This window comes from Fundulus heteroclitus, chromosome 21 (assembly GCF_011125445.2).
Source record: "Fundulus heteroclitus isolate FHET01 chromosome 21, MU-UCD_Fhet_4.1, whole genome shotgun sequence".
NCBI classification, from domain to species: domain Eukaryota; kingdom Metazoa; phylum Chordata; class Actinopteri; order Cyprinodontiformes; family Fundulidae; genus Fundulus; species Fundulus heteroclitus.
The window spans coordinates 35,934,721-35,958,977 of record NC_046381.1 but is presented as its reverse complement, the minus strand read 5'-3'; the positions used below and the strand labels follow the sequence as shown (position 1 = coordinate 35,958,977).

The 24,257-nt window shown below is 43.7% G+C and overlaps 3 protein-coding genes across 4 annotated transcripts; 1 reads left to right on the top strand and 2 right to left on the bottom strand.

Annotated features, from left to right (window-relative positions):
- Window positions 1-77: 77 nt before the first annotated feature.
- rbbp8 (retinoblastoma binding protein 8) lies at window positions 78-8,239 on the bottom strand. The gene is given in 19 exon segments (XM_036125372.1): window positions 78-353; window positions 1,749-1,890; window positions 1,970-2,057; window positions 2,140-2,182; window positions 2,254-2,403; window positions 2,524-2,638; window positions 2,779-2,867; window positions 2,995-3,148; window positions 3,266-3,708; window positions 4,550-4,619; window positions 4,622-4,641; window positions 4,721-4,816; window positions 4,895-5,085; window positions 5,384-5,456; window positions 5,874-5,965; window positions 6,646-6,741; window positions 6,823-6,865; window positions 6,949-7,065; window positions 8,103-8,239. Coding segments are annotated over 18 exon segments (2,103 nt in total). The 5' UTR covers window positions 7,049-7,065; window positions 8,103-8,239; the 3' UTR covers window positions 78-255.
- A 3,244-nt stretch (window positions 8,240-11,483) lies between these two features.
- On the bottom strand, window positions 11,484-17,241 carry fam168b (family with sequence similarity 168 member B). 2 transcript variants are annotated; one of them, XM_021323136.2, is made up of 7 exons: window positions 17,101-17,241; window positions 15,614-15,703; window positions 15,416-15,499; window positions 14,581-14,723; window positions 13,979-14,177; window positions 13,763-13,887; window positions 11,484-12,195 (listed from the first exon to the last, which is right to left on the bottom strand). In XM_021323136.2, exons 2-6 carry the CDS (start codon window positions 15,681-15,683, stop codon window positions 13,775-13,777), a joined length of 609 nt encoding a protein of 202 aa, XP_021178811.1. In that variant the 5' UTR covers window positions 15,684-15,703; window positions 17,101-17,241; the 3' UTR covers window positions 11,484-12,195; window positions 13,763-13,774. The 2 variants fall into 2 exon arrangements, with proteins under 2 accessions (XP_021178811.1, XP_012731124.1); XM_012875670.3 differs by having other exon boundaries at window positions 15,416-15,502; window positions 17,101-17,240.
- A 947-nt stretch (window positions 17,242-18,188) lies between these two features.
- Window positions 18,189-23,985, top strand: fbxo45 (F-box protein 45). Its single transcript, XM_036124886.1, has 3 exons — window positions 18,189-18,728; window positions 20,222-20,578; window positions 23,553-23,985. Exons 1-3 carry the CDS (start codon window positions 18,381-18,383, stop codon window positions 23,736-23,738), a joined length of 891 nt encoding a protein of 296 aa, XP_035980779.1. The 5' UTR covers window positions 18,189-18,380; the 3' UTR covers window positions 23,739-23,985.
- Window positions 23,986-24,257: the final 272 nt, after the last annotated feature.

Sequence of the window (24,257 nt, the reverse complement as noted above, 5' to 3'; positions counted from 1 at the left end):
TCTGTTGTTCTCGTAGATCTGCAAGGATTGGGGAAACTTGGCTTCTAGATCTAAAGCACACCGAGTTGATCTTGATCTTTGAATTTATAAAGATCGGAGGCAGTTCCATCGTTTTAGACCTCTTAATTTTATTTACACCATCTACAAGAAGCACAAAGTCCTAAGAGTCACGCATCAAGCTGGAATGATGAAAGTCCTCGTTCTGCCTTAAAGCTCGTCGCTGTTCTGTACAGCTCAGGGAAATCTGTCTGTAGTTTAACTTTGCTTCCGGCCTTGCTTCGGGGAGAATAAAGCGTTGAGCGGCTGACGCCTTCGTGAGCGTGCCTGAGGTTTCTTCTCCTCCTTGATGTAACCTGGAACAGACGACAAAGAAAGCTTTACCCTGAAGATGTGCAAAGATCCTGCAGGAAAGGCGCATTTAAAACACTTTTAAAAAAAAAATACTTTGTTGAAAGCCTTAAAATTGGAATATTGTGTATCAGATTGTACTGTAATGTGAAATAAGTGGAAATGTATAGTTGTTCTTATTATATGATCATTTAATATGTTTTGTGTATCTGTATAATTTTAAAAGGACCCCAGGAAGAGCAGCTGTCAAATTACTGACAGCTAATGGGGATCCAAATAAATAAACAAACAATCCTCTGCTCCAGGTGTTTTTTGTATGGAGCTAAATCAGTGACAGCTTGCAACAATGTTGAAAGAGAGATTTGGCATTGTAAAATCAAATGTTGAAAATGTAATCATTGAAAAGTCACTTGCTATGACATCAAAAACATTGAAAAATCAAACATCAGAAAGTAACAACTTATGACGTTCTAATTTCATGTTGCAGCTTTTTGTTTTTCAAATGAGGGATATTTTTCAGTGTCATTCCAGATTTCCTTCAGCTACGGTGTCACTACAATCATTAGCTGTATAAACTAATGAAAATAACAGCCTTTCTTGTGGTCGAGCAGCGGCCATTGAACCAGAGCCTTCCACAAGGTGACTGCAGGTAGATGATGAGTAACGGAAGAACTGAAGGCCTGTGAAGGAGCCTTCAATTTAGCCCCGCCCCTGACGGCAAAACAGCACCAGCTTATAAGGCAAGGCAAGGCAAATTTATTTATATAGCACAATTCAGTACAAGACAATACAAAGTGCTTTACATGATTAAGATATACCAAAATAATAAAATGTAGATAGAATATTTATAGTGACATACATAAACATCTTTAAAAAAGCTGCAGCATAAAATAAAAGCTTTAACTTTCTAACAATGTTTGGCTTTTCAACATTTGATTTTTCAATGCCAAATCTGTTTTTCAATGTCACTGCAATTCGTCGCTGGTTTAGCGCCATACATCAGGGGGTTAAGAGGGTTTCAAGTCTTTCCAACGAGAAGCCAGAGGGAGTGGGGTTTCACTGGCTGTACAGAGCAAAGAGCAACCCCTCCCACACCTGTTGCTGTCCAATACAAGCGCACTGCTAAATCTTTTCTCCACTAGTAAGTTAGTTTGGAAAATATGTCACGAAAATCTCTTGAAACTACAACTAAATTTATCATTTGTTTATTCTGTTCTGCTTGAGTCCACATATTAGAATAAAATTTTTTTTTTAAAAAAGACTGTCGTGTAGTATTTTTTTTTTAACAGTAGGGCGTAATTGTCGCTTCTGATTTAAAAAAAAATCAGGTTTTGTCGGCGTATGTCTATTAGGGTTAGTGTTCATCTAAGTAAATGAAACAGGACCAAGCCTTCAGTTACCTCTATCAATGCAGGTCTGTGTTGATGGGAAGCCGACCTCCCAGAAGTTCTCAGGGGTAGAAGGAGGGATGTAGAGATATCGATGCCTCGAGCAGGACGACAGCTTCTGCTGTTTCTCCTCCTCCGGCAGGTGAGCGTAATACTGCGGGAGACGGCAATTATTCCAACATAAATCACGTTGCAGCACAGCTCAGCCTCAGGCCACGCCCCGCGATACCCACCACCTCACACTCCTTGCACGTGGTGCCCTTCAGCTTCCTCCTCTCGTCTTTCTTGCGGACGACGGCCACGTGAGCAAACGTCGGCTGCCTGGTGAGCACAAGGCGGGGGGCGGTCGTTGAAGGCCACGCGGGCGTGAAATAACCTGAAGGTGTTCGGGGGGCTTTCTTACCGAGCTCCGCTGTGGCCGGCAGCAGCTTCAGGGCGATCTTGATCTGGTGAGGAATCAGGAAATGAAATTCACTTCCAGACTCCAAACAGACATTCCTTCGATCTGAATACGTACCGTTAACGTCCTCCCTTACATCGTCCTCCTCCTCTTCATCATCAGAGTGCTGACTCGGGTCTAGGTGCGAGCAGTTGTAGGACTTGTACTCCCCGAAGGTTGTTGCGTCAAACATCCTGTCCAAACTGTCGTTGGCCTTTTCACCAAGTCCTTACAAAAATCACACATCAAATGATCATTCCTGGGAGCGTCCACCACATCGCCTCTCTGGCCAATCCGTATATATATATATATATATATATATATATATATACACACCAGGCTTCATACCAGGCTTCATGTCCTCCTCGCCCTGACTGCCCTCCCCCCGGCGCTGCAGCATGCTGTGGCTGACCCAGGTACAGTCCGTGTCTGCCAGCTCTCCGGCTCGCTGCTTTTCTTCCTCCTGAAACAGAACGGTGAAAGTAAAGATGAGATGGAGCTCCAAAAAATATATTCCAGGGGTGTGAATATTTTTTGCAAGCCGTTGACTGGAGATAAGTTAGCCCAGGTAATGAAGCACTGAGGCTGCTCCTGATCCAGTACCTGGTCCTCTCTCTGCTGGCTCTCATACATGGACAAAGCGAGCGCAGGGTCAATGCTCCAGGTAGGCTCCACCGGGGGCTTCCTGTCAGCTGGGAGAGACACTCAGCACAGTCACCTTCACACCAGGAAGGCCACAGCTTGGCTTTTTGCTCAGCTATGATGATTAAAAAAAGCTCAGGCTAGTAAAGTTGCTTCACTACATCGTAGAGGACCCACCGTCTTCGGATGGAAGCCGTTTCCCATCCTGCAGTGGGGGTCTCCTCCTCCCGCCTGCTTCCTCTGTAGCTTTACTGCGCGGCTTCTTGAACGCAGGACTGGCACAGGAAACATCCAGCTTTTGGTTGGGAGTCTGTCTTTGTGTGCACGGATCCTGTGAAGCGTTAAAGGATTTCCCTGAAACGGTTATTCTTATAAAAGAAGCGCCGCTATCGGTCTGAAACTGGGAAAAGAAGCTGAAAAAAGTGAATTCTGAGCACGTTGTTCTTGCCTTGTTGTCCAGCTGCTGCGTTTTAAGGCTAAGATCGCAGACGGGTGCGGCGGTCTGGCTGATGCTTACAGGCTGTAAGGGTTCGCCGTCCCTCTGATTGGCCACCCCCACTTTAACCCCCGCTTTGCCGCCTCCCTGCACCTCGCAGTCACCCTCCTCCTTCTTCCGCTTGGCCCGACTGACGGAGGCTTCCTCTGAGAAGCATTTAATGCTCGGAAGAAGAGACGGCGACCTCGCTGTGGTCGAGTCTGGGCTGGGGATCCGTGCGAATGATGACGAGAGAGGCCTTAAAGTGAGAGAGAGATAGAGGATTATTTTAAGTTGCCTGTGGAAACAACAGACTGACCCGATGTTATCGGGTCTTGTCCAGCTTGCCTTAAACGAACGTTGCGGTGCCCGGCGCTGTCGGTGCTGCTTTGATGACTTGGAGGCAACTCCGTTCTCTAGAGGAAACAGAATAAGAAAAGGAAAACTGAAACATTTTGGGATCAGGTGGTATAATAAAGCAATGTTTTAATCCAACAGCACAACCTCGCAATGAGAACATTTTGAAACCCGACCGAATACGAGTAGATCTGAACTGAAACCCATGTTCTCTGTTCGTCCAGGTCAAAGGATACAGGAAGTCCTCTCATTTAAAAAAATTGGATGAAGGTTTATTGTGCGTTTGATGAACCATTTCTGTGTTGATTTTGGCCTTATGTCAGAGCATTATTCTGCTGAAAGTCAGATTTAGGACCCACTGTTAGTTTTCTGTCCAGCAGACTTTTCTAATTTAAAATCTCCTGGTCCTCCAAGAGTCCATGATGCCATGCTCCCTGACAAGTTGCCCAGGTGCATTGGGAGGAATCCTGGCCCCCGGCATCACAGATCCTCCCCCATAATCAACACTGGGCCTATTCATCCATCGTTTCACCGCAGACCTATCAGGAGTGTTTCTTCCTGAGCAGCCCAGTGTTGGCCATTTGTGCTGGAGCACTCAAAAGTGTCATGTCTCATATTTACAGCCCAGGTAAACAGGAAGTGATACTTCAAAGTTCTGATCAACCTAAATAAGTATGAAATAAAAAACAGACTTCAGTAACATTGATTTTGCAGAACTTGTTAGGGGTTCATTTAAATGCGGCGCCTCTGATTTTGTTAAAAGGAACTGGATTTTCCCCCCCTCTCTGAATAAATGTAAACAGATTCCTCAGGGTTCTGCACGGTTCACTGCAGCAAATAAAATATTCATTTATGTTAACGACACATCTGTATCCGGGCCGCCGGCGGAGCCGTGCTTACCAGCTGACGGTTGCCGAGCAGCTCCAGGCCGCAGGTTTCTGCAACCATCTCCTCCTCCTCCTCCTCCTCCTCCTCTCCTTCTCTCGTCTCGTCTGAATTAAGACAGAAATTCTCAACACTTTTTTCCTATTTCTGCTTCGATAAAACTAAAAACAGGAGAGGCGCTTTTACTTGAGCTCTGAGATGCGTCCAGTTCACAAGTGTTTGGCACGAGCACGCCTCCTCTCCCAAAATTCTTTGCACCTCCATCAGACTCTTTCTTCAACTCTTAAAAGGAAAGCAAAAAAAAAAAAAACATTAGAACCGTCCTCATCCTAAAAGTTGCTCACTGGTGCTGGGACCGACCAGAAAAGAGGGAGCCGAGCGTCGGCTGCAGAGGCGTCTCTGCATAACGGACGTGTTTTCTCCTGTTGGAGTGCTGACGCTTCCTCAGTTTGTTCGCCACGGGCAGGAAGATCGGAGAGTCTGGGATGACGGCGTCCTCCGGCTCCTGCAGCGAGGTCTCCCCGGGTTCTGCCCTGATACAAACACAGCATCTGTTAAATAGGGGGAAGTGAAACTTTCCCCAAAATCTTTTACACCAGCGTGTGACAAAAGGCGCTAAAACCGGAGCAACAGCGCATGCAGTGCACAGAAGAGCTAGTGAAGATCTGAGACAAATAAAGAGATGTTTCTTCTATAAACAGAAGTGAAACTGTTACAAAATGCTCTGGCTTCAGAGGTTACACTGTTCAAAAGAGCCGTTTTCATGCATGACAAAGCTATAGTAATAAAGGATTGATAATTAAATAAATGCAAACATGTTGATGGCGTATTCATTTAAAACAGACTTACTGGGAGGTCTTCATCTTCTGCAGTTCAGCTCGAAGATTTCTGTTTTCATCCTCCAGGTTCTTGTTCTCATCCTCTGGAACAAGATAGAATAAAAAAGAAAATCGCTTCTGAATACATCCCCCAAAAGAGACCAGTTTGGGGGATGTATTGTCGTATCATTTTATCCAAAGTGAATTTAAGACAATCAGGACTGTTGTTCAGAGACTAACATTGAATCGATCTCTGATGTCCAATAGGGGACGCCTGGAGTGGTATTAGTACAATCAAGTTTGGAATAACAAAGTTAGAGTCTTTCATGCGTTGTTATTTTGGCTGAAACATCAATACCCAAGTTGATTTGACAGACATCTAGAGATAATAACCCTGGGCTGATATAGAGTTATTAACCATTGTCATAGTACCCCTCAACACGTAATGTTAGGTTTCTTTTAGCTCGTCTCTTTAGGCTGAAAGTACCACGTAGTGCGGACTCCAGGTTGACCAAACTCACTCAGTTTGCAGATTACATCCAGATTCTGATCCTGGCTGCTTCTCAGCTTCTCCTTCAGGACGGCACAGCGATCACACTCTCCTGCGCGGACCCTGGAAACAGGAACAGTTCTTAGTCTGGTTTATTTGTTATGGCTGTATGCTGACACTCTAAGGCCCGCACTAAGGCAAAGGAGGAAAGACCATGACAACAATAATGGAGGCGGGCGGAATCACAGAACTACGTGCACATGCTGCTGTCCGTCTAAACTGGAACATGCAGACAACAGCAGGTCTCTGCTGGCCATCTCCTGGTCGGCTCTCCATGTACCAGACCTAGAGCTCAGGAATACCTAAATACTCTTTCTCCTCCATACCTCTGATTTGCTTCAGGCTCATCGTCCTTTGTGGTCCCTTGGATCGATCAGCCAGCGGCTGCTTGCGGTTGTGTCTAACACTATGCTGAATCAGCACTTTGGGTACCAAACTTACTTTTCAACACCGCGTTACAAATGAACGGGGCTCAGCACATGCAGGAAAGCGTGCAGCAGCCAACAAATTCTGATTTATGTTTTCTGCTCGACCCCCTTTAGATACTACCACCCCGTTTATCTCGTCGTACTTTGTGTCTCATGTTCTTTTGTTTCCAAATGACCTCATCTTTGTTGTTGATCTCTGGCTCCATCCTAATTGTTATGACCCGCCCGCTTTGCTGCTTGGACTGGAGAAGATCTGTCATTCTACTAGGGATGATCGTACCCACCCACCCACAAAACTGCCTCTGAGGAAGTCACCTTTCTTCCAGCAGACTGACGGTGTCCTGGAGGATCTTGCTCTGCTCCTTGAGCTGCTGGTTGCGATTATAAAAGACCTCCAGCCTCTGAGCATCTCTGCAAAGAAACAGATGTTTCCTCTCAGCTCGCCTCCCCAGCACCAGCGGGCCGGCCGGGTTAGTGGTGCGCCATACTCACAGACAGCGCTCCTTTTTCAGCTTGCTCACTTTGGCCTCGAACTCTGCAAGGAGGCAAAAATGCTGAATTAGAACCGTCCGAACCGTCCCGTGAACATGATCGTTCACCACGGCCCGCACGGCTCACCTTGCACCGCGTTTTGATGGCACTCCTTCAGCTGCCTGCAAAGCTCTTCAAAGAGCTCGGTGGGTCTGGCGGAGTCGCTGCGGTCTCCCGGACTGTTCATCGCCCTTTGACTTTGACCTGAGGGTAAATCATTTTTGAAGCATTTGCATGTAGGTTAGACTACAGACATATATAAAAGAGTAGACCCCACATTGCCTGTTGCGGTGCGTGAATTCTGTAAAACATGGATTCTAATGTAAAAAAACGACACAATGTCTGGGCTAATTTGTGATTGCTAATCTCCGTTAAAGTACTTTACATATTTCTCTGCCAAAGTGTCAACAAAGTGTGAGAATATTTCCCCTGTTTTAAAAAGAGAAAAAAGACGTTTTTAGGACTATCAACGGAGAATTGAATATTTCAGCTGTCTGAAATATTCTGTTCCCCTCTCAAAACATAGCAACAAATTAATCTAGCAAGGTTTATTCCTCTTATCACAACTGAATTTGGACACATTTGCTTCATATTACACAGACCTATGTGTGCCTACCTTAGAGGACACAAAAAATGTCCCCCTTAATGTAAAATTCATAACCTTAATCCTTCTAGTATAAGTAATATTTTATTTGACTTACACAAAACAAACATTAAACATCAGACAAAGATCACAAAACCACCAACAATCTTTAATTTTTCTTTCCCTTACTAATGTCAAGCCGATTCATTATGTGTGTGTGTGAGTTAGCTGTATATTTAAGTGTTGCAACAAAATAAAATTAAAAACTTAAAATCCGTTAAATATTCGGCGAGTTTTTGTTGAATAAAAGCGCTGACAGTTCACTGCTCCTGCTCAACACATTATGGTGAGCAGAGCTGGTGACCGCTTCAAGATGGCGGCCCCAACTCTCGTCGTCGCCCATAGACGATAGTGGTCTTTGCAGAGTCTACTCTTTATAAAGACTGCATTTATAATCGTTACAGCTGCTGAAGCACGACGAGCCTTTACTAGACAGCCTCGGCAACTACATTGATGCCTAAGAAACGAAAGTTAAACAACCTGCGTTAAAACTGGAGCTAACTTAGTCGCGGTTGCTGCTATTTAGCTTACATATAGATGCTTGGACAGTCACTCTAGCTAACTAAACACTGTGGAGGGATGGCGGGTAAATACTTACAGGAAGAATTCGGAGAAGCTGCTACAGTTTGACAAAATGACACATTTAACACTTCTACGCTGGACTGTAAACAACACGTCTTTTTTTACGCTCTGGTTTGAAGTTGGCGCACCGAGATGCATTATGGGAAGTCTTCCAGTCGCTGAACTTCCGCTTGTCGCGTAGCTTAGACTGCGGCGCCCCCTGCTGTTCAACACAAGGCAAACTCTTCCCTCTCTTGTGCTGCCTTGCAATAGCATTCCCATACAGAAAAAACACAGAGTTTCGTATAACTGGGAATTACAAAGGAAATATTTCTCCATTTAAGAAAATTTTAACGGAAAGATGTGACAACCAGTGGATGTTTTTTTTTGTTGTTGGTCATACTTTTTAGTTCCACCTTTTACAGCTGAACCTCTTTTGGGCTATGTCTTTAGACTTAGACTTAGACAACTTTGTTGTCATTTTGTATGCACAGAGTGCGTACAGAACGAAATTTCGTTTGCATACAGCTTGAAAAATCACAGTAAATTGCAGTAAATTACAGTAAATTACAGGATAAGGTGCAGCAGAGATTTATGTAAACAGTTGAAATGTAAACAATGTAAACACTGCAGGGGAAATAGACAGTGTGCGTTTCACAGTGTACAGGTGAGTATTATTAAGAACTGTGTAATTTACGAACGTGGTACAGAGTCCATTTTTTGGCTTCAGCAGTTCAACAGTCTGATGGCATATGTGCAAATGTGCAATATGCACATTTTAGCAGCTTTGCACATGTAGAGAAATGTTTGACCATTCTTCTTTGAAAAAAAAATGTTTCTTTAAATTGCTCAAGCTAAGATTAGATGGAGAGCATCTGTCATCAACAAATCTCAAATCAGACACACATCCACAAATGGTTTCAGATCTGGACCTTGTCTGGGCCATTCTTACAAATGAGTGTGCTTCAATCTGAACCGCCCCGTTGTATCTCTGGCTGTGTATTTATGGCTGTTTTCCTGCTGGAAAGTGAACCTTTGCCTCAAATATGTTGCAACGTTTACCAGATTTTCCTTCCGGGATGTCCTGTTGTAGGGCTTCAACCATCTTCATCTCAGATAAGAGTCTCTGTCGCTACTGGGGGAAAAAAACTATTCTCACAGCAGATGCTGCCACCTCCATGTTGGCATGGAGGTGGCAGCTGCCCGTGGCGAACAAACTTTCTTGTAATTCCACCAGAGAGGTACAATATGATTTAAACAAGTTCAGTTTAATGTCATCAGAGCAGAAACCACATTTTGGTGAAAGAAAATTAGCTTGTGCATACAACATATGGCACCGACGGCAAATGTCTTCATCATCTGACAAACGGTCTGTTAACACGACCAAGATAAATAACTTCATTACAGACCCTGATTTCTAGACAGCCTAAAGTTAGGGAAAAAGGTTAGAACGAAACTTTTTGATGAGTTCAATTTAACATCATATTGTGTACTATACACCGAACACACATTAAGAAGCTGCTGGAGACCAGCAGAGCTAGGACTGATAACCACCACATCATCAGCATACATTAAATGGCTTACAATTGTTTCTCCAGCCATACAGCCAGTTCTACACAGGTTTAACTGTTTAGAAAGATAATTCATATACAAAATAAACAGTACAGGAGATAAAATGCTTTCTTGTCTGACTCCATTACTGAGCTAAAAAGGTTCAGATACACAATTGTCCCACTTTACCTGCATAGTCTGGTTGGCATACCAGTAAGACAGGCATCTTACTGTGTATCTGGGCACCCCAGCTTGACACAGTTTTAAAAACCACTATGATTTACATGTTCAAAGGCTTTTGAAGTATCTAAGAAACATAAGACTGTTGAATTATTGCTATTAGAATTCCTTAATTCCTTTAAGGCATATGTGCACATTTTAGTATTATGTTTAGACTTTAACCCAAACTGATTATCAGCAGACACTATTCTTTTTTTTTCCCCCCACAAGTCTTGGCAAGAGAATAAATTCAAAAACCTTACCAACATCCCTGGACATTATGAGTTTATCACTAAACGAACTGTGAGCGGGTGGAGATTTATTTTGAGTGAACCAATATATGAATGCTTGTATGGTATTCTTTTTTGATATAGTAGCCTGGCTGATTAAGCTGTGTTACTTATTGCATGACCATTTATTGTATTATTGTAGTATTTTCTTTTTCTTTAACTGTAAATATTTGCACTAAAGGTTAATTTTTTTAATCACTATTTGCTGTTAAATATATGGCACCATCAAAAGCTATCTCAGTCTCCTGCCTCTCCATCTAAGAGTCGGTTACCAGATGTCTGACATTAGCCCAGTCCAATACCTCTATACAGTAGTTAACAAGCAAACAAGGCAGGACAAGGGCCCAAGTATGTTTTTAACGCCACACACAGGGAGCAGGATGCTTTAAACTCTTAAGTTTAAAGCAGTGAGTTATGGCTTTAACCAGCGATGCCAGTAATCGTGAAGCGCACCATAAAGACCTGAAAGTTGGTTACGTCTGTACCGTCCATGACGTGGAACGCCATGGATAAGAGCAAATAAAGACAACAGCGCTTTTCCCTTATAGTTGGTTTTTATTTTTAGAGTACAAAACATGAACCAAAATCACAAAAATAACATTTACAAAACAGATTTTTGAACTGAGGTGACTGAGGCAACATAGAAAAAGCATGTCTGAAACAGTGATACTGGTGGGTTTACTTTGAGGTAAGACAGCGAGCAATGTCAAAGGGTAAAAAGGCTTGACTTGTTTTCACTTAGTGCCTTGATTCAGTAGTGCTATTCACAACTGGACTTGAACAATATGATGTTTTCCTAACACAGCCACAGTTAGCAGTGATTTAATGCTGCAGCGCGTCGGAGCTACCCGAAAAAACAAAACTATCGTGACGTGAACATTTAAAGATCCAAGCATGTTGCACTGTATGGCACCGCTTTTTCTTTTTTTAGGTTTTTCTACGTTAAGTCCATTTCTCATAAACACACACACACACACACACACAACACACTTCCCACTCGTACATTCTCATCAAACGATCCCCAACTTCTTTGTTCCTTGCTAAAGAACACTTCTGGGCAAAATAAAGATGCCAGCTCTAACAGGCTGGAGCTGCTTTAGTCTTTTAGAAAGAAACATTCCCTTAAAAAAAAAAAAAAAAAAAAACACAGAAGAAAAAAAAAGATGAAACACTCAGGCTGGTTAAGTTGCGGAATGGCTGTCAGTCAGAGGCACAAACTCAAAGACCCCATCTCTTTCCCCTAAAAATACAAAAATGGTAAGACGTTGCATCGTTTAAAGAAACAATAAAAACCTTGCATTACATCTCTAAAGCAGTGAAAATGGTAGACTCTGCGAAGATAACGCAGGCACGTTTTATTTTTTTTTTTTTTGCATTAAAACCTTTTTTTTCCCTTTCACATTAATGAGATGGTCACTGGTGATTCAGCATTGCAGATTATTACTTTTTTTTAATTATTTTTTTTTAAGTTCCTTTGGACGTGTGCCTTTTATTGACTTTGCATCTGTCACAGCAGGTAGATCAAGCTAGCGTTACTTCATATATCTATTTATATATATATTTATGTACATACACACACACATGCATTCAAAGTCATAGGTATCCTCCAAATAAAAAAAAAAAACAAACAAACAAAAAAAAAAAAACAAGAAAAAAGAAAATCAGAACTCCCTTTTACCACTTCAGAGTTTAAGCTATAAAAACCTGCATGACAGTCCGCAAAAGGTTCGCCTGGAGGTTTTTGCAGTTTGATGTTAGATATGCGGCCGGGCTGTGGAGGTGCTGATGCTGACGGGGAGTGGAGCAGGAGGAGGAGGAGGAGCAAAGGGGAGTGGAATGCATCCTTGTGGCTATAAGAGGTTTTTTTTTTCTTTTTATTATTGGGGATGGGGCCTACTCTTCCAAGCCCCCCTCCCGCTTCGAACGAGCTCTGATCTATGTTAGTTGGGTTTTAGATTCACATTATGCTGGAAGAAGACTAAGTGGCTGCAGGCGCTGCGAGGGCAGGCTGCCACCGAGAGCAAAAAACACTGGAGTAGAGTGTGAATGCATATCTACCGCCTCTCCGACCTGCAAGGAGAAGAGAAGGGGGTTAGAAGACAGTCTGGGCGGACGGTGCCAGGCTAAAGCCGTTCATACCCTTTGACCTTCATCACATTTTGACGCGTTACAACAAACAAACTCCAACGTACCGTACTGGCATAGTTCATCATGGGTCACCGTTTTCAAAGTCACTTACAAATAAGGAGCTGAAGAGTGCGACGCCGTTTGGATTCAGCCATCTTTACTAGCTTAAATGAAACCCGCTGAACCCGACTGCCCTCAGAATAATAATAAGCGAATACAGTACAGTCCCCCTTTGTGTGATTTAATCTGGGTTATAAATGGAGCAGCTCTGAAGGCCGTCGGAGAAGAGCAGTGAGCTAGCCGCCTCATGAAGACCAAGGAAGGCAGCAGATAGGCCGGAGAGAACATCGCGGAGAGGTCCACAACACGTCCTGAGAAGCTGAAAGGAGCCGACTACTTCCATGTTGAGGCGAGCAGAGCCGGTAGAGACACACAGTCCCAAACACGTACAGCTGTACATGCAGCAAAAGGGGGTTCTACAACGTGTCGGCCCAGAGGAGATGAATAAAAACGAGCACAGCACTTTTCCCCATTTTCTCTGTAAATACCTAAACAATGGATCATTTTCCCTCCGCAGAAAGTCTCGAACTTTCCCCAGGAGGACCGACGCCATCGAGCTGAAAGCGCGCCACAAAAATCTGCCACCTGGGAGTAAAAGCTCCTGGATGATTGCTACGAAATGACGACGAAGACTGGCGAATAAATGAGAAATCACCTGTGTTGTAGCTCATGCTGGGCGTCACGGACTTTAAATTTTACCACCATACGTTGTGGTATTATTGTGATAATGATAAAAGACTATTTAGAGCTTCTTAATGTCTTTTTTCAAGTCTCTGATGACTGACTGCATGTCACATTAATTATAGCCTCAGAAACAAATACTGTGATTAAAAAATAGATTTATTAACATAACATCAAAAAAAAATGTTCAAAATAGGCTTAATTGGGAACATAGCTAGATAAAGTAATGTACGTGATTTTTAATCACTAAACCCCACACAGAAACTACAATTAACTCGTTTTTTGAATTTATTGATATTCATTACTGCTCGCTCAGAATCGAAAATGCAAAAAAAAAAAAATAGTAAAAACTACAATACTGAGTTTTTTTTACATGGCTAACTGGAATTTATTGTCCGGATAAAGCCAAATTGTTCTCACGATAAGAAATGTTTCAAGATAACGATGTGATAAGTACCCAACCCTAGCTGTAGCTAATATTTAATTTTTATTTTCAGCCTTTTTTATTTGTCTGTAAAAACATCCATGGGCACCAACCACACATGCTTGCAGACCAAAGATGCTCCAGTCTGGAATCGTGGGTGGGGGCCGCGCACAATCCTTCAGAGGGACACAAACGGCCCCCGGGCCCCCCGCTTTGGAAACGCCTGGTCCTTATACATTGAATTTTATGGTTGTACGTGAAAAAATGCGAACAAGTTAAAGGGACATGAATACTTCTGCAATGCACAGGAGATGCTGAGGAATTGTACTCGCACACTTTACTCACACTTCGGTCTCTTCACCACTGAGGGGGCACATAACTGTAGCTGGGGGTGCCGGGGGGCCGATATGTGGGCATCGTAACTGGATGGTGGGCAACGGGTGCTGGTGATGGACTTGTCAACAGGGTACCTGAGAAGCAGCACAAGCACATCTCATTTAGTTCTGACCCGGAACCGACTGTCAACGGCGTGCAGGCGAAAGAAACGTCGCTGCCGCTCACCTGCTGACATGGCCATGGTCGTGCCGGCTACCATCCCCATGGTTACACCGTTGGGGCGAGAAGGAGGGATGGGCGGGGCGTACATGGCCGCCGGCATCCCATTGGGCTGGACCACCGTCGTGTGGTGGATGACGTGAGGCGGAGCGGCGTACAGCGGCTGCGTGTAATACGTGCCTTGCTGTTGGGAGGGTATTAACGCCTGGGTCAGAGGGGAACACCGCAAGCACACGGTTAAAAACCAGCTGCTCGCTTCCGTCGGCAACGAAAACACTGCAAAAACTGAACTAAAAATAAGCACAATTTTCTTAAAATGAGTGTATCTGTCCTTGATTTGAGCAGGTAAATAAAATGATCTGCCAAAGGAATAAGATTTTTGCACTTAAAATAGGAACAACTCATCTCCATCATCTTATTTCAAGTGCAGGATGTCTAATTATCTTATATTAGGGTTCAAAATACTCAATCCATTGGCAAATAATATCATTTACCTGCTCCATTCAAGGACAAAAACTCAAATTTTAAGAACATTTTACTTATTTTAAGGTCTGTTATTGCAGTGATGAGCCGGATCGGCTCCCGCCGACCACCGCAAACTCACTGACCTGCGCGTAGGGGCTCTGTTGGGGATAGGTGCTCCTAACCGGGTAAACGGCGGCGGGGTAGGGGTTCGGAGAGGAGGAGTACGGAGGGACGGTCCCCGTGTTGGGAGAGCAGGACATTTTGAACGCAGTGCCGGTAGCGTAGCCTGGTGAGAGGAAACGCTTCAGGTTACTGATGCCGGCGAGTTAACTAACTCACACACCGCATGCTGTGATCACAAGTCTGAAACGTCTACCACACACACTCACTATGGGTTCATCCTAATATAATCATATATATATATATATACACACACAGCACAGTCCACACTTCATTTATAGTAAGCATGGGTGACAGGTCTTAAAATAAATGTATCTTCTGCTGCAGTTGTATAAACTCACCAAAACAAAAACAAACAAAAAAAAAGTTAAATACAGTTAATTAGTATAGAAAATATTCACATTTAGAAAGTGTTTTTTTATTCAAAAAAATAATAAATAAATAGAAAAAACACAGGAGTAATGATTGATGAATTTATTACAAATTATATTAAATACATGGAATGGAACCATGTCTTTAAATACTAATTTACTGCTTTAAGTCAGCGTGATTGTCCAGGAGCTTTTAACTTATATTGCTTGAAGAGGATGTGCCAGAAGTCTTTTGTCCACTCTTCAACATGGGAAAGACATTAGAACATGGCCTTTGTAGATCTATGCAAGTCAGGAAACATCTACAAGTTAGAGCGATGTCTAAAAGGCTTAAACTCCTGGAACTGCGGCACGCAAGGCTGGACAACAACCATGCGGTGAGGAAGGTTAAAAAGACAAATATTCCAAGCTAGAGTGCACGTCTTACCGCTGGGGAAGCCTGGATTCCCTCCTGCATAAACGCCGGGACTGTATGCCGGTGCGGCGGTCGCATAACCGACAGGGAATCCAGCTGCTGGGGGGCGAACGGATAAAAAGGAAAGAGAGGAAAAACAACAACCTTGATTCAGGGCACCTTAATGAATCTGCGCCATCGTCTTGCATGAATTGCTGCTAAAGGAATTACCTGGATAGCTCAAACCCTTGGAGTTGGGGAAGGGGACCCCTGTTGGTGCAGGGCTGTATACAGGATTCATGGTGGCCGTGGGCTTAGTTGCTGCATTCAGGGGAAAAAAGAAGAATAAAAGAAGATGTTTAGGGTGAGGCAGTGCAAAGTGAAGGAATAAGCTTTTTACAGATATGATTCAAACAACTACCAATCAAAAATAAATTAAATCAAGCTAAATGAAAATCACCTATTAGATTTTTTTGTTCTGTTTTTATTTAGCATTTTGGGCCTAAATCTGCATGCAATTTTTATTCATTTGCCTTTTTTTTAATATATATATATAAACATGAAATCTATTATTTATCAATCACATCATTCATAAAACTTTGAGGTCTGTAGTCCTCTGTAATGGAACAAGATGGATTAACCTAATTAGGTGTTGTCTCATAAAACTACATTCAGTAGTTCCATAGCTCACTACTGTGTGATAACTAAATTCAAACAGAATTATTAACAAAATTATTTTAAAACATCTCTTTAAAACATTATATTATGAGCTAAATAGCCTAATAAGAGGTTTCTGTTTTGGATCCTCGTGTAATAAATTCCTCTTCAGCTCCAGTTCTGCTACTCTGTGCTGTGCTGCCCTCTAGAGGCGAGGTTAGAAAGCGCCATTACATCACTTCACAAAAAGGCAAATTGGAAGAAAATCCTGACGATCAGAGGAAGTTAGATTCAATCTTCTCACTGTGATCACGACAGGAGTAGAAAGAAGGCAGTTGTGCAATAATCAATATTAGCATGCATTACAGAAACAACAGCAAAAAATAAATAAAATAAAAAAATATATTTAAAAAACATCTCCCTGTCTATTTTAACACAAGTGTCACTTTCATAATAAACACCACCCCAAAGCAGTTCACCAATACCGGCGACATTTAAGGTGTACTGAATCCACTTAATTAAGATAACTAAGATAGACATTTATTTTTATTTATTTTTTAAACAAGTCTAATTAAGCCGCACTTTCAGTTTTCCTTTAAAACCCGGTCTCTGCGGGTTCCACCGAGGACGCTGGTGGGTTGTGTCAGATGAGGCGTCAGGTGTTCTGCTCGTGCAAAAGAAAAAAAAATGGCAACCTCTCTTTCAGCGGAGGAATTCCGTAACATCCCGTCGCTTTGTTACCATCAAGCTAGCTTAGCTCGCAGGTTTGAAATGACCCCAGACCTCACGGCCAGCTGAGCGCGCCCGTCTCGGCGCACGTTTCAGCTCGGATGTCCCGCCTGACCGGCAGATCACCCCGTGTGACCGCGCCGAGCCGCGGGACTGTCCCCGGACAAGCGCGCTAGACGGGACGGGCTTGTCAACAGGCCCGCGCTGCTCCGGACGGGAGGAAGGCGGGCGACCGAGCGAGACAGCTGTGCTCCGCGCTGACGGACCGTCCCGACATTCGCACACAACTCCCAACTCTTCCCCGTTTCGGTGGAACCCGAACTGGGACTCACCGTTAACCGTCTCCGCCGTGTGTTCCGTTCCTTGCTCCGGTCCTCCGCTGCTCAATAAAAACTGAGCTAGCTGGTGTTTTGTCCCCAGATGCTTTGGCTTAACTCTTTTGAGCACCGCGCGTCACTTCCGTGTATGCTCGGTCACGTGCTCTTCCTAGCGCAATACTTCGCCGCATTGGCTTCGTCGCCCGAATAGAAACGATACGTCAGCGCGTCCGCCATGTTGAGAGTGGCACGTTCATCGTTGGACGTGTAAAGACTGGGGCTTCCGACTAAAAGACATTAACGATAACTGATTTTTTTGTTGTTGTTTAAAAAAAAAAAAAGCAATATATATTCATTTTAATGTAAACAATTGTGATTTGTGACAAAAATACCCAAGGCCTGAAAAAGATAAACACCAATATGCAACAAAATGCAACTCACCTCGAGTCACATCGGAAACTTTACCAAACTACCTAACGTGATTAAGGCATACTTAACGGTATTTGGGTGATCTATTTGAAAACCACTGGAACGCAGCTATCTTGCGCGCATTTCAATAACGTAAAAAAATAAAATAAAATAAACGCCACTCAGAATATGGCGGTGACGTCGACGTACCTTCCCGACACCTTTTTCTATTACTTTTATCAATTTTTCTGGTTTAGTTTTGTTATTTTTATATATATAATTTTCATTATGGTGATTAGGTGTTTTTCCCCACATCAAGCCATATTTTGAAGACAGTTTTAATAAAATAAAACAGCTGTAACTGGTCAGACAGGAGCAATACTTTTCATTGCGAATGAGATGTGGTTTAAGCCAAAAGTTTTTTTTTATTATTATTATTTTTCTTAAATAATACAACGGCACAGCCTACAATTTCGTACACGTTCAAAAACTGTGAGCTCATTATTATGACAGCTCGGTGGTCCTTAAAGATCGATAAAAAGAAAATAATAATTTTGACCTCTATTAACCTGACCTTTGGTGGACTCGGGCGTTTGCCACCTTTTGAAAATTTCCCAGTGAATTACGTAGTTATTATATTTGACCTGAACCGTTATTTTTTTACCGGACAAGGCTGTAAAGTGTTGCAATTGCCCTTCCGGGACCTTGACGCATCGTTGCTGTTCAGCCATTGAACTGGGAAGAGCAGCTCATGGTTTTAACTGCGACCTGTGTGCGGGTTTAACAAGGGAAAATGACGCCGTTTGGGTTATTCTAGGGCTCGCCCCACGGCGCACGGAGACACTATTCGGTTGGCCGGGGGGTCTTCGGTGAGGAGCAGGGCCCCGATGTCTGTAGCGGCCGCAGGGGGAGGAGGCTCCCCTTGCATGGGCGCAGCAGCAGCAGCGGCAGCGGCGGCGGCGGCAGCCAGTTGCAGCTCCGGCGGCTCGTCCTACGCTGCCTCGGCGGGCGCAGGCGCAGGGGTGGCCGGGAGGCTGCCAGCCCGAGTGCTGGAGCACATCTTCTCCTATCTGGAGATGTGCGACCTGATGCGCTGCTCGCTGGTCTGCTGGCACTGGAACAGCATTCTGGCGGATGAGAACAGCGAGGTGTGGCGCAGCCTCAGCGCTCGGACTCTGAGCGATGAAGCCCTGCGGTCCGATATCCTGTGCAACCTGCCCACATATAAGGGGAAGGTAGGGCCGCGCACACGCACGTCTGGTTCTGTAGGAATGCGGGGGAACGCCGTGCATGGCGAGGTTCTTTCAAACGTCCCGTCTGGCCGGGCTTTCATTGGACAAGCAGCGACGCTGCCCTTCCATTATATGGTCATCCGCGACCTAAAGGCAACAAACGCCTTGTTTTACGTGTTTGAAATCCCTTGATTTAATGTCTGCTGTTGTTATTTTTCTCCCCGAGGGACATAATGCAGGTCAGACTGAGCAGGCTGGGCCATATACTGCTTTGTTTTCATGCTCCAGACTCCATACTGTTGTTGCTCTGGGTCTCATCAGCTGATCCTATATGCTGCTCTACAGACGGGAAATGGTGGAACTGAATTGAAGCTTTCCAATAATTTAAAACAAACAAACAAAAAGAAAAACAAAAAACAAACAAGAAATCAAGACCGGTTTAAAAAAAATCTTCATCTATTGTTTTTTTTTATCCCGTTTAAAAGTGGGGTTGATATCGCTCTATTTATGAACAACCATCTCTAAATAAAAGATGAGGCCTTGGAAAGATCTCTCTAAACCTTTTCATGTTGTCCTCTTGCAGACTTTAGTGCAGTTTATTGGAATTTGTTCTGAATTTGCCTGCATAAAGTGGAAGAAAAAGGATGCACAGTTTTCAATATTGTATATCACAGAGAACCTGGTGGGGCATGTTTCATCCTTGTTTGGCCTAAATTAAAGAAAACCCTAACCCAAAATATGTCATGCTCACTATAAAACGTGAGCACCGTGATGTAGGGGATATTTTTCCTCAGCCATCAACCAAGCTTGAGCTGTTTTGTAAAGAAGAATCGGGGGGGATGCAGTCTCTAGATGGGTAAATCCCAAGTTTTACAAAGTAGAGACTCAAGTGGGTGCTAAATCTGAATCGAGGCTTAATTTTTCTGGGTTTTATCTATTACAATTTTTTTTTTACACTGCAAAAATGGATCTAAAAATATTTAAAATGTTCTTAAAGTTAGAGTATTTATCCTTGATTTGTGCAGGTAAATAAGATTATCTGCCAATGGAATGAGTATTTTTACCCCTAAAATAAGATAATTAGACATCCTGCAATTGAAATAAGATGATTGAGATGAATTGTTCCTATTTTAAGTGCAAAAATCTTATTCCATTGACAAATCATCTTATTTACCTGCTCTATTCAAGGACAAATACACTAATTTAAAAATAAGAACTTTTTAATTATTTCTAGTTCTCTTTTTGCAGTGTAAATAGTTATATTCCTTTATCACATGCGGAAAAAATGTGAGCAAGTGAATACTTTTTAAGGAACAAATTGCCCCACAAAGTATTTGAGATAACCGACAGCCACTGACGCACCAAGCTTTCCCTGCAACATAATGTTTTTGAATCCTGTTTAAATGTAACAGTGTATACAACTGCTGTTTTGCCACAGCTTGAGGTAACTGTAGCGGATGCCAAACGTGTGGCTGATCTCATGTCCTCCTCCACAGCTCAAGGCCTTCCAACATGCCCTGAGCTCCCACGACTGCTCCCGGAACGTTTACGTGAAGAAGAACGGCTTCACCCTGCACCGCAACCCCATAGCCCAGAGCACGGACGGCGCTCGGGGCAAGATCGGCTTCACAGAAGGCCGGCACGCCTGGGAGATCTGGTGGGAAGGGCCCCTCGGCACCGTGGCGGTGATAGGCATCGCCACGAAGCGAGCGGCGATGCAGTGCCAGGGCTACGTAGCCCTGCTGGGCAGCGATGACCAGAGCTGGGGCTGGAACTTGGTCGACAATAACCTGCTGCACAACGGGGAGGTCAGCGGGAACTTCCCGCAGTGCAACAACGCGCCCAAATATCAGGTGGGGTGCGGCCGCCATGTGAGGTTTCAGTTAGGCACGGGCTGCTGTGAGACTCTCACAGTTTAGATCATCTTTGGCGAAATATTAACGTGACTCTAGCCATATGGACTTCGCTCCGCCTAGCTTCACTCACATCCATCTGGGACCTCTCCCATAGAGAGTGATTTCTCCAACCAATTTTATTGTCTAGCCAATCAGGACGCAGGGCTGGAGGTTCATAGATGTGACGTAGTGGAGAAGCGACCGTGACGTGAGACTGTTTTGATTCAGACAACAATGGCTGCTCGCATCGAGGAAGCAAGCGTTAACATTGATGCTGCTATTTCTTCCATGTTGTCCAATCTACCTAATATTGTTTCATTAAAAGAACATCAGAGAACGGCTCTGAAGGCTTTTGTTGGTGGAAACCATGTTTTCGCCCTTCTCCCGACCGGATTTGGCAAGTTTTGTTTTCCGGGGCGCGTCCACGACGGAGCGGTTAGCGGTTAGCAGTTAGCGCGAACCATGTTAGGAGGCCTTTAGTCCTTAATGCGGTCGGTCTGACCCGCGGCGCTTTGCCGCCTGTCTTCCCTCCTCTTCCTGTCAGCTCACTGTCAATAAAACGCGTGCCACTAGAGCCGCAAACACATTTAAAAAAATAAAAAAGTTTTGTTTTTTCCTGCGTCGCTCTCACAGCGTCACGGGTTAGCTTCGGTGTGAGTTGTTGAAATAGCACGTCGATAAAGATGACAGACAAGTGGCTTATCCAATCATATGCAAGGATTTTTGATAAGGCCCAGCCTTCAGTAAAGGCAATTCCTATGGAGAGGTCCCAGATGGATGTGAGTGGAGCTAGGCGGAGCGACATACATCTGGCTAGAGTCAGGTTAGCAAAATATTCCATGGTCACACAAAAATCATATAGTTGCATATCAGAAAATTAAAGTTTTGTAAAAAAAAAAAAAAAAAAGTTTATTTATGGCAGCAGTTCAGTGGAGAAAGCTAAACTCATACACAGGATATATTCATTACACACAGGGTGACCCATTTGCTTGTTAATTTCTGTTAATTTGGATGATTATGGCTTAGCTAAAAAAAAAAAAAAACGAATAAAAAGCCCAAATTCTGTGTCGCAGAAGAGTGTAAGACCAGTTCAAAATATTTAATGCTCAATACAGAAACATTATGTTGTAGCCTTTACAGTCATGGGCGGGACTGCTGATCTGGACAGCTGCCCAGCCGACAAGGGAGGGTGAGCTACAAAAGGTCTGCGCCATAGAATCTGGCCGTTCACAGACTGCTGTGTTTATGCATATTGAGGGAAGGTGGAATGGAAGGACTAAGAGTGGAATAGAAAAAGGTGAACAAGCACTTTAGCGCACTTCACCTTTCTTCCTTCCTTCCTTTCACTGTGAAACTTTGCAGAGATGCTGATTTCACTTTCCAGCGGGACTTGGCACCTGCCCATCCGGCCAAAAGCACCACTACCTGCTTTAATGGCCATGGCATCGCTCTGCTTCATGACCCCCATAGAAAATGTATAAGCGAAATCTTGTGAAGCGGAAGATGAGAGGAAACAGACGCAACAGTGCAGACAAGCTGCGATTCATGGAAAAAGGAGCCCTGACACGACATTGATCGCAATGTTCTGTGCAGCACATGGACATAGTATCCATTTTGTTGACATTTCTGTATTAAAAATACTTACATCACGTTTGAATTTTTGGAGGAACTATATTTTAATTTTTCATTAGCTGTAAGCCATAATCATCACAACGATAGAAATAATCACTTGAGGTATTTCACTTTTTGGATATAAATTACATTTTCAATGATGCAAATCCTGAAATAATTTTTTTAAGGCAGAAAAGCAACAATAACATTCTGCTGCTGCAAAACTACTACAACACATCAATATTAAAGTTCAAAAGTTTATCCGTACATTCTATTGGATGGTGTTTTGTGCTCGCAAGACACATTTTGCAATAAGGGCCGAATAACAGCAGTTTGCTCTCTAAAGGGTGAAACAAGCTCATATTAGCCGGTTCATTAGTCAGGGGTCCGTTCTTCGTACGTCGCTAACTCAGTTAGCAGGATTTCATTGTTGACGATTTGGCATGATCTTGGATCGTTTGGTTCTTCGAAAGACTTCCTGCACTTGTTGTCATAGCAACATGTGCGCCAGCTTGAGCCTGCTCCAGAGCAGGCTTATTTCATGTAAACAAGATTAGATCACGGCTGTATAAGCGGAGGAGATAGGGAAGTCTGCCGTAGCCATGTACATTTTTACGACTGCAACCTGTTGCGGAAGGTGCAAGAATAATTTGCAGTTTTTTTTTCTCGAATTAGAAAGTGATAGAAACATCTACCATGGACAGTATTTACACATTAATTTGTCTGCTGCTTTTTGCCAGCCCTCTCTCCTGGCTTTAACAGATTTTTAGGTGTTTTAATTAATGACTCAAATTCGGCATAACCTTCCATTAAAAGCTCTTGTTCTGCTGGGAAAAAAACTGTGGGCGTTCTTTGGCCATGCTGAACAGCCAATAGCAGCGTTGCTGATCAATGTTTCTACTATCGATACATTTCCCCTTTTAAACAAACGCATGAACGCGCAGTTGTCTCAGATAACTCAATCCAGCCATACTAATCATAAACAACAGGTGTGTTTGAGGAACCCAATTAGCCGGATCAGAATTAGCCGGATGAAATCATCTTGGATGTCTCATTTGATCTTGGATGTTTTAAGCAACGTACGAAGAACGGACCCCAGGCCATCTGTTCAGGTAGCTAGTCTGCAATTGGCTGCTTAACTGGAATCCTTTGCATTATAGTTTTAAAACCTTAATCTGTCTTTATTCTGGTAACTGGTCCATAACTGCTCTCAATTTGTGCTATCTAGCATTTGTCATATTTTCCATAATGGACTTTTTTTTTTTTGGTTTGTTTGCATTTGTGTAATCGAACACCGCTATGTGCTTATTGTCGTTCACAGATCGGGGAGCGAATCCGAGTGATTCTAGACATGGACGACAAGACGTTAGCCTTTGAGCGAGGCTTCGAGTTTCTTGGAATTGCTTTCCGTGGACTGCCTAAAGTCTGCCTGTTCCCCGCCGTCTCCGCGGTGTACGGCAACACCGAAGTCACAATGGTTTATCTGGGGAAACCTCTGGACGGTTAGACGCACATTAAACATAAACTCCCGACAGGAACAGCACCGTTTTTTTTTTTTTTTTTAGGGGGGTGGGGGGAGGTTGTTTTGTTGTTGTGGTCAACAGACTTGCTAACGCCGTCTGCCCTGAAGTATTAATGTGACGGAAGCCGAGGCAAACCTGGACGTTCAAATACGGTCCGGCTCTTCTACTCAAGGCTCAACATGACAAGACGCGGGAGGGGGCACACCACGTGGAGACAGGGGGGGGGGGGGGGGGGGGCGGAAACGTACGGACCGTCACAAACACGTCTCTGTGGCGGCGTGGAAAGATTCCACTTTTACAGTTTTGGCTGCTGGACTGTTTTGTTCAACCGGACATTAGAGCATAGTTTGGTTTCCCGTATTTCAGATTAATAGCGCTAAACAATCGTCTACGACTTTATTTCCGCTTGAATGAGGCTCAGAACTACTCTAAACTGGTGCCAGACACTTTAACATGTTCCGAATCAGCTTCGGTCGCCAGGTTTGTGCACACAAACAAGGAAT

What these genes read in the sequence shown, in the direction of transcription:
- fbxo45 (XM_036124886.1), top strand. Translation starts at nt 18,381, where the DNA reads ATGTCTGTAGCGGCCGCAGGGGGAGGAGGCTCCCCTTGCATGGGCGCA. An exon ending in TGCCCACATATAAGGGGAAG is followed by an intron (nt 18,729 to 20,221) that starts GTAGGGCCGCGC and finishes CCTCCTCCACAG; the next exon opens with CTCAAGGCCTTCCAACATGC. An exon ending in ACAACGCGCCCAAATATCAG is followed by an intron (nt 20,579 to 23,552) that starts GTGGGGTGCGGC and finishes TGTCGTTCACAG; the next exon opens with ATCGGGGAGCGAATCCGAGT.
- fam168b (XM_012875670.3), bottom strand. Translation starts at nt 15,683, where the DNA reads ATGAATCCTGTATACAGCCCTGCACCAACAGGGGTCCCCTTCCCCAAC. An exon ending in CAAGGGTTTGAGCTATCCAG is followed by an intron (nt 15,503 to 15,613) that starts GTAATTCCTTTA and finishes TTCGCCCCCCAG; the next exon opens with CAGCTGGATTCCCTGTCGGT. An exon ending in AACAGAGCCCCTACGCGCAG is followed by an intron (nt 14,178 to 14,580) that starts GTCAGTGAGTTT and finishes CCTCTGACCCAG; the next exon opens with GCGTTAATACCCTCCCAACA.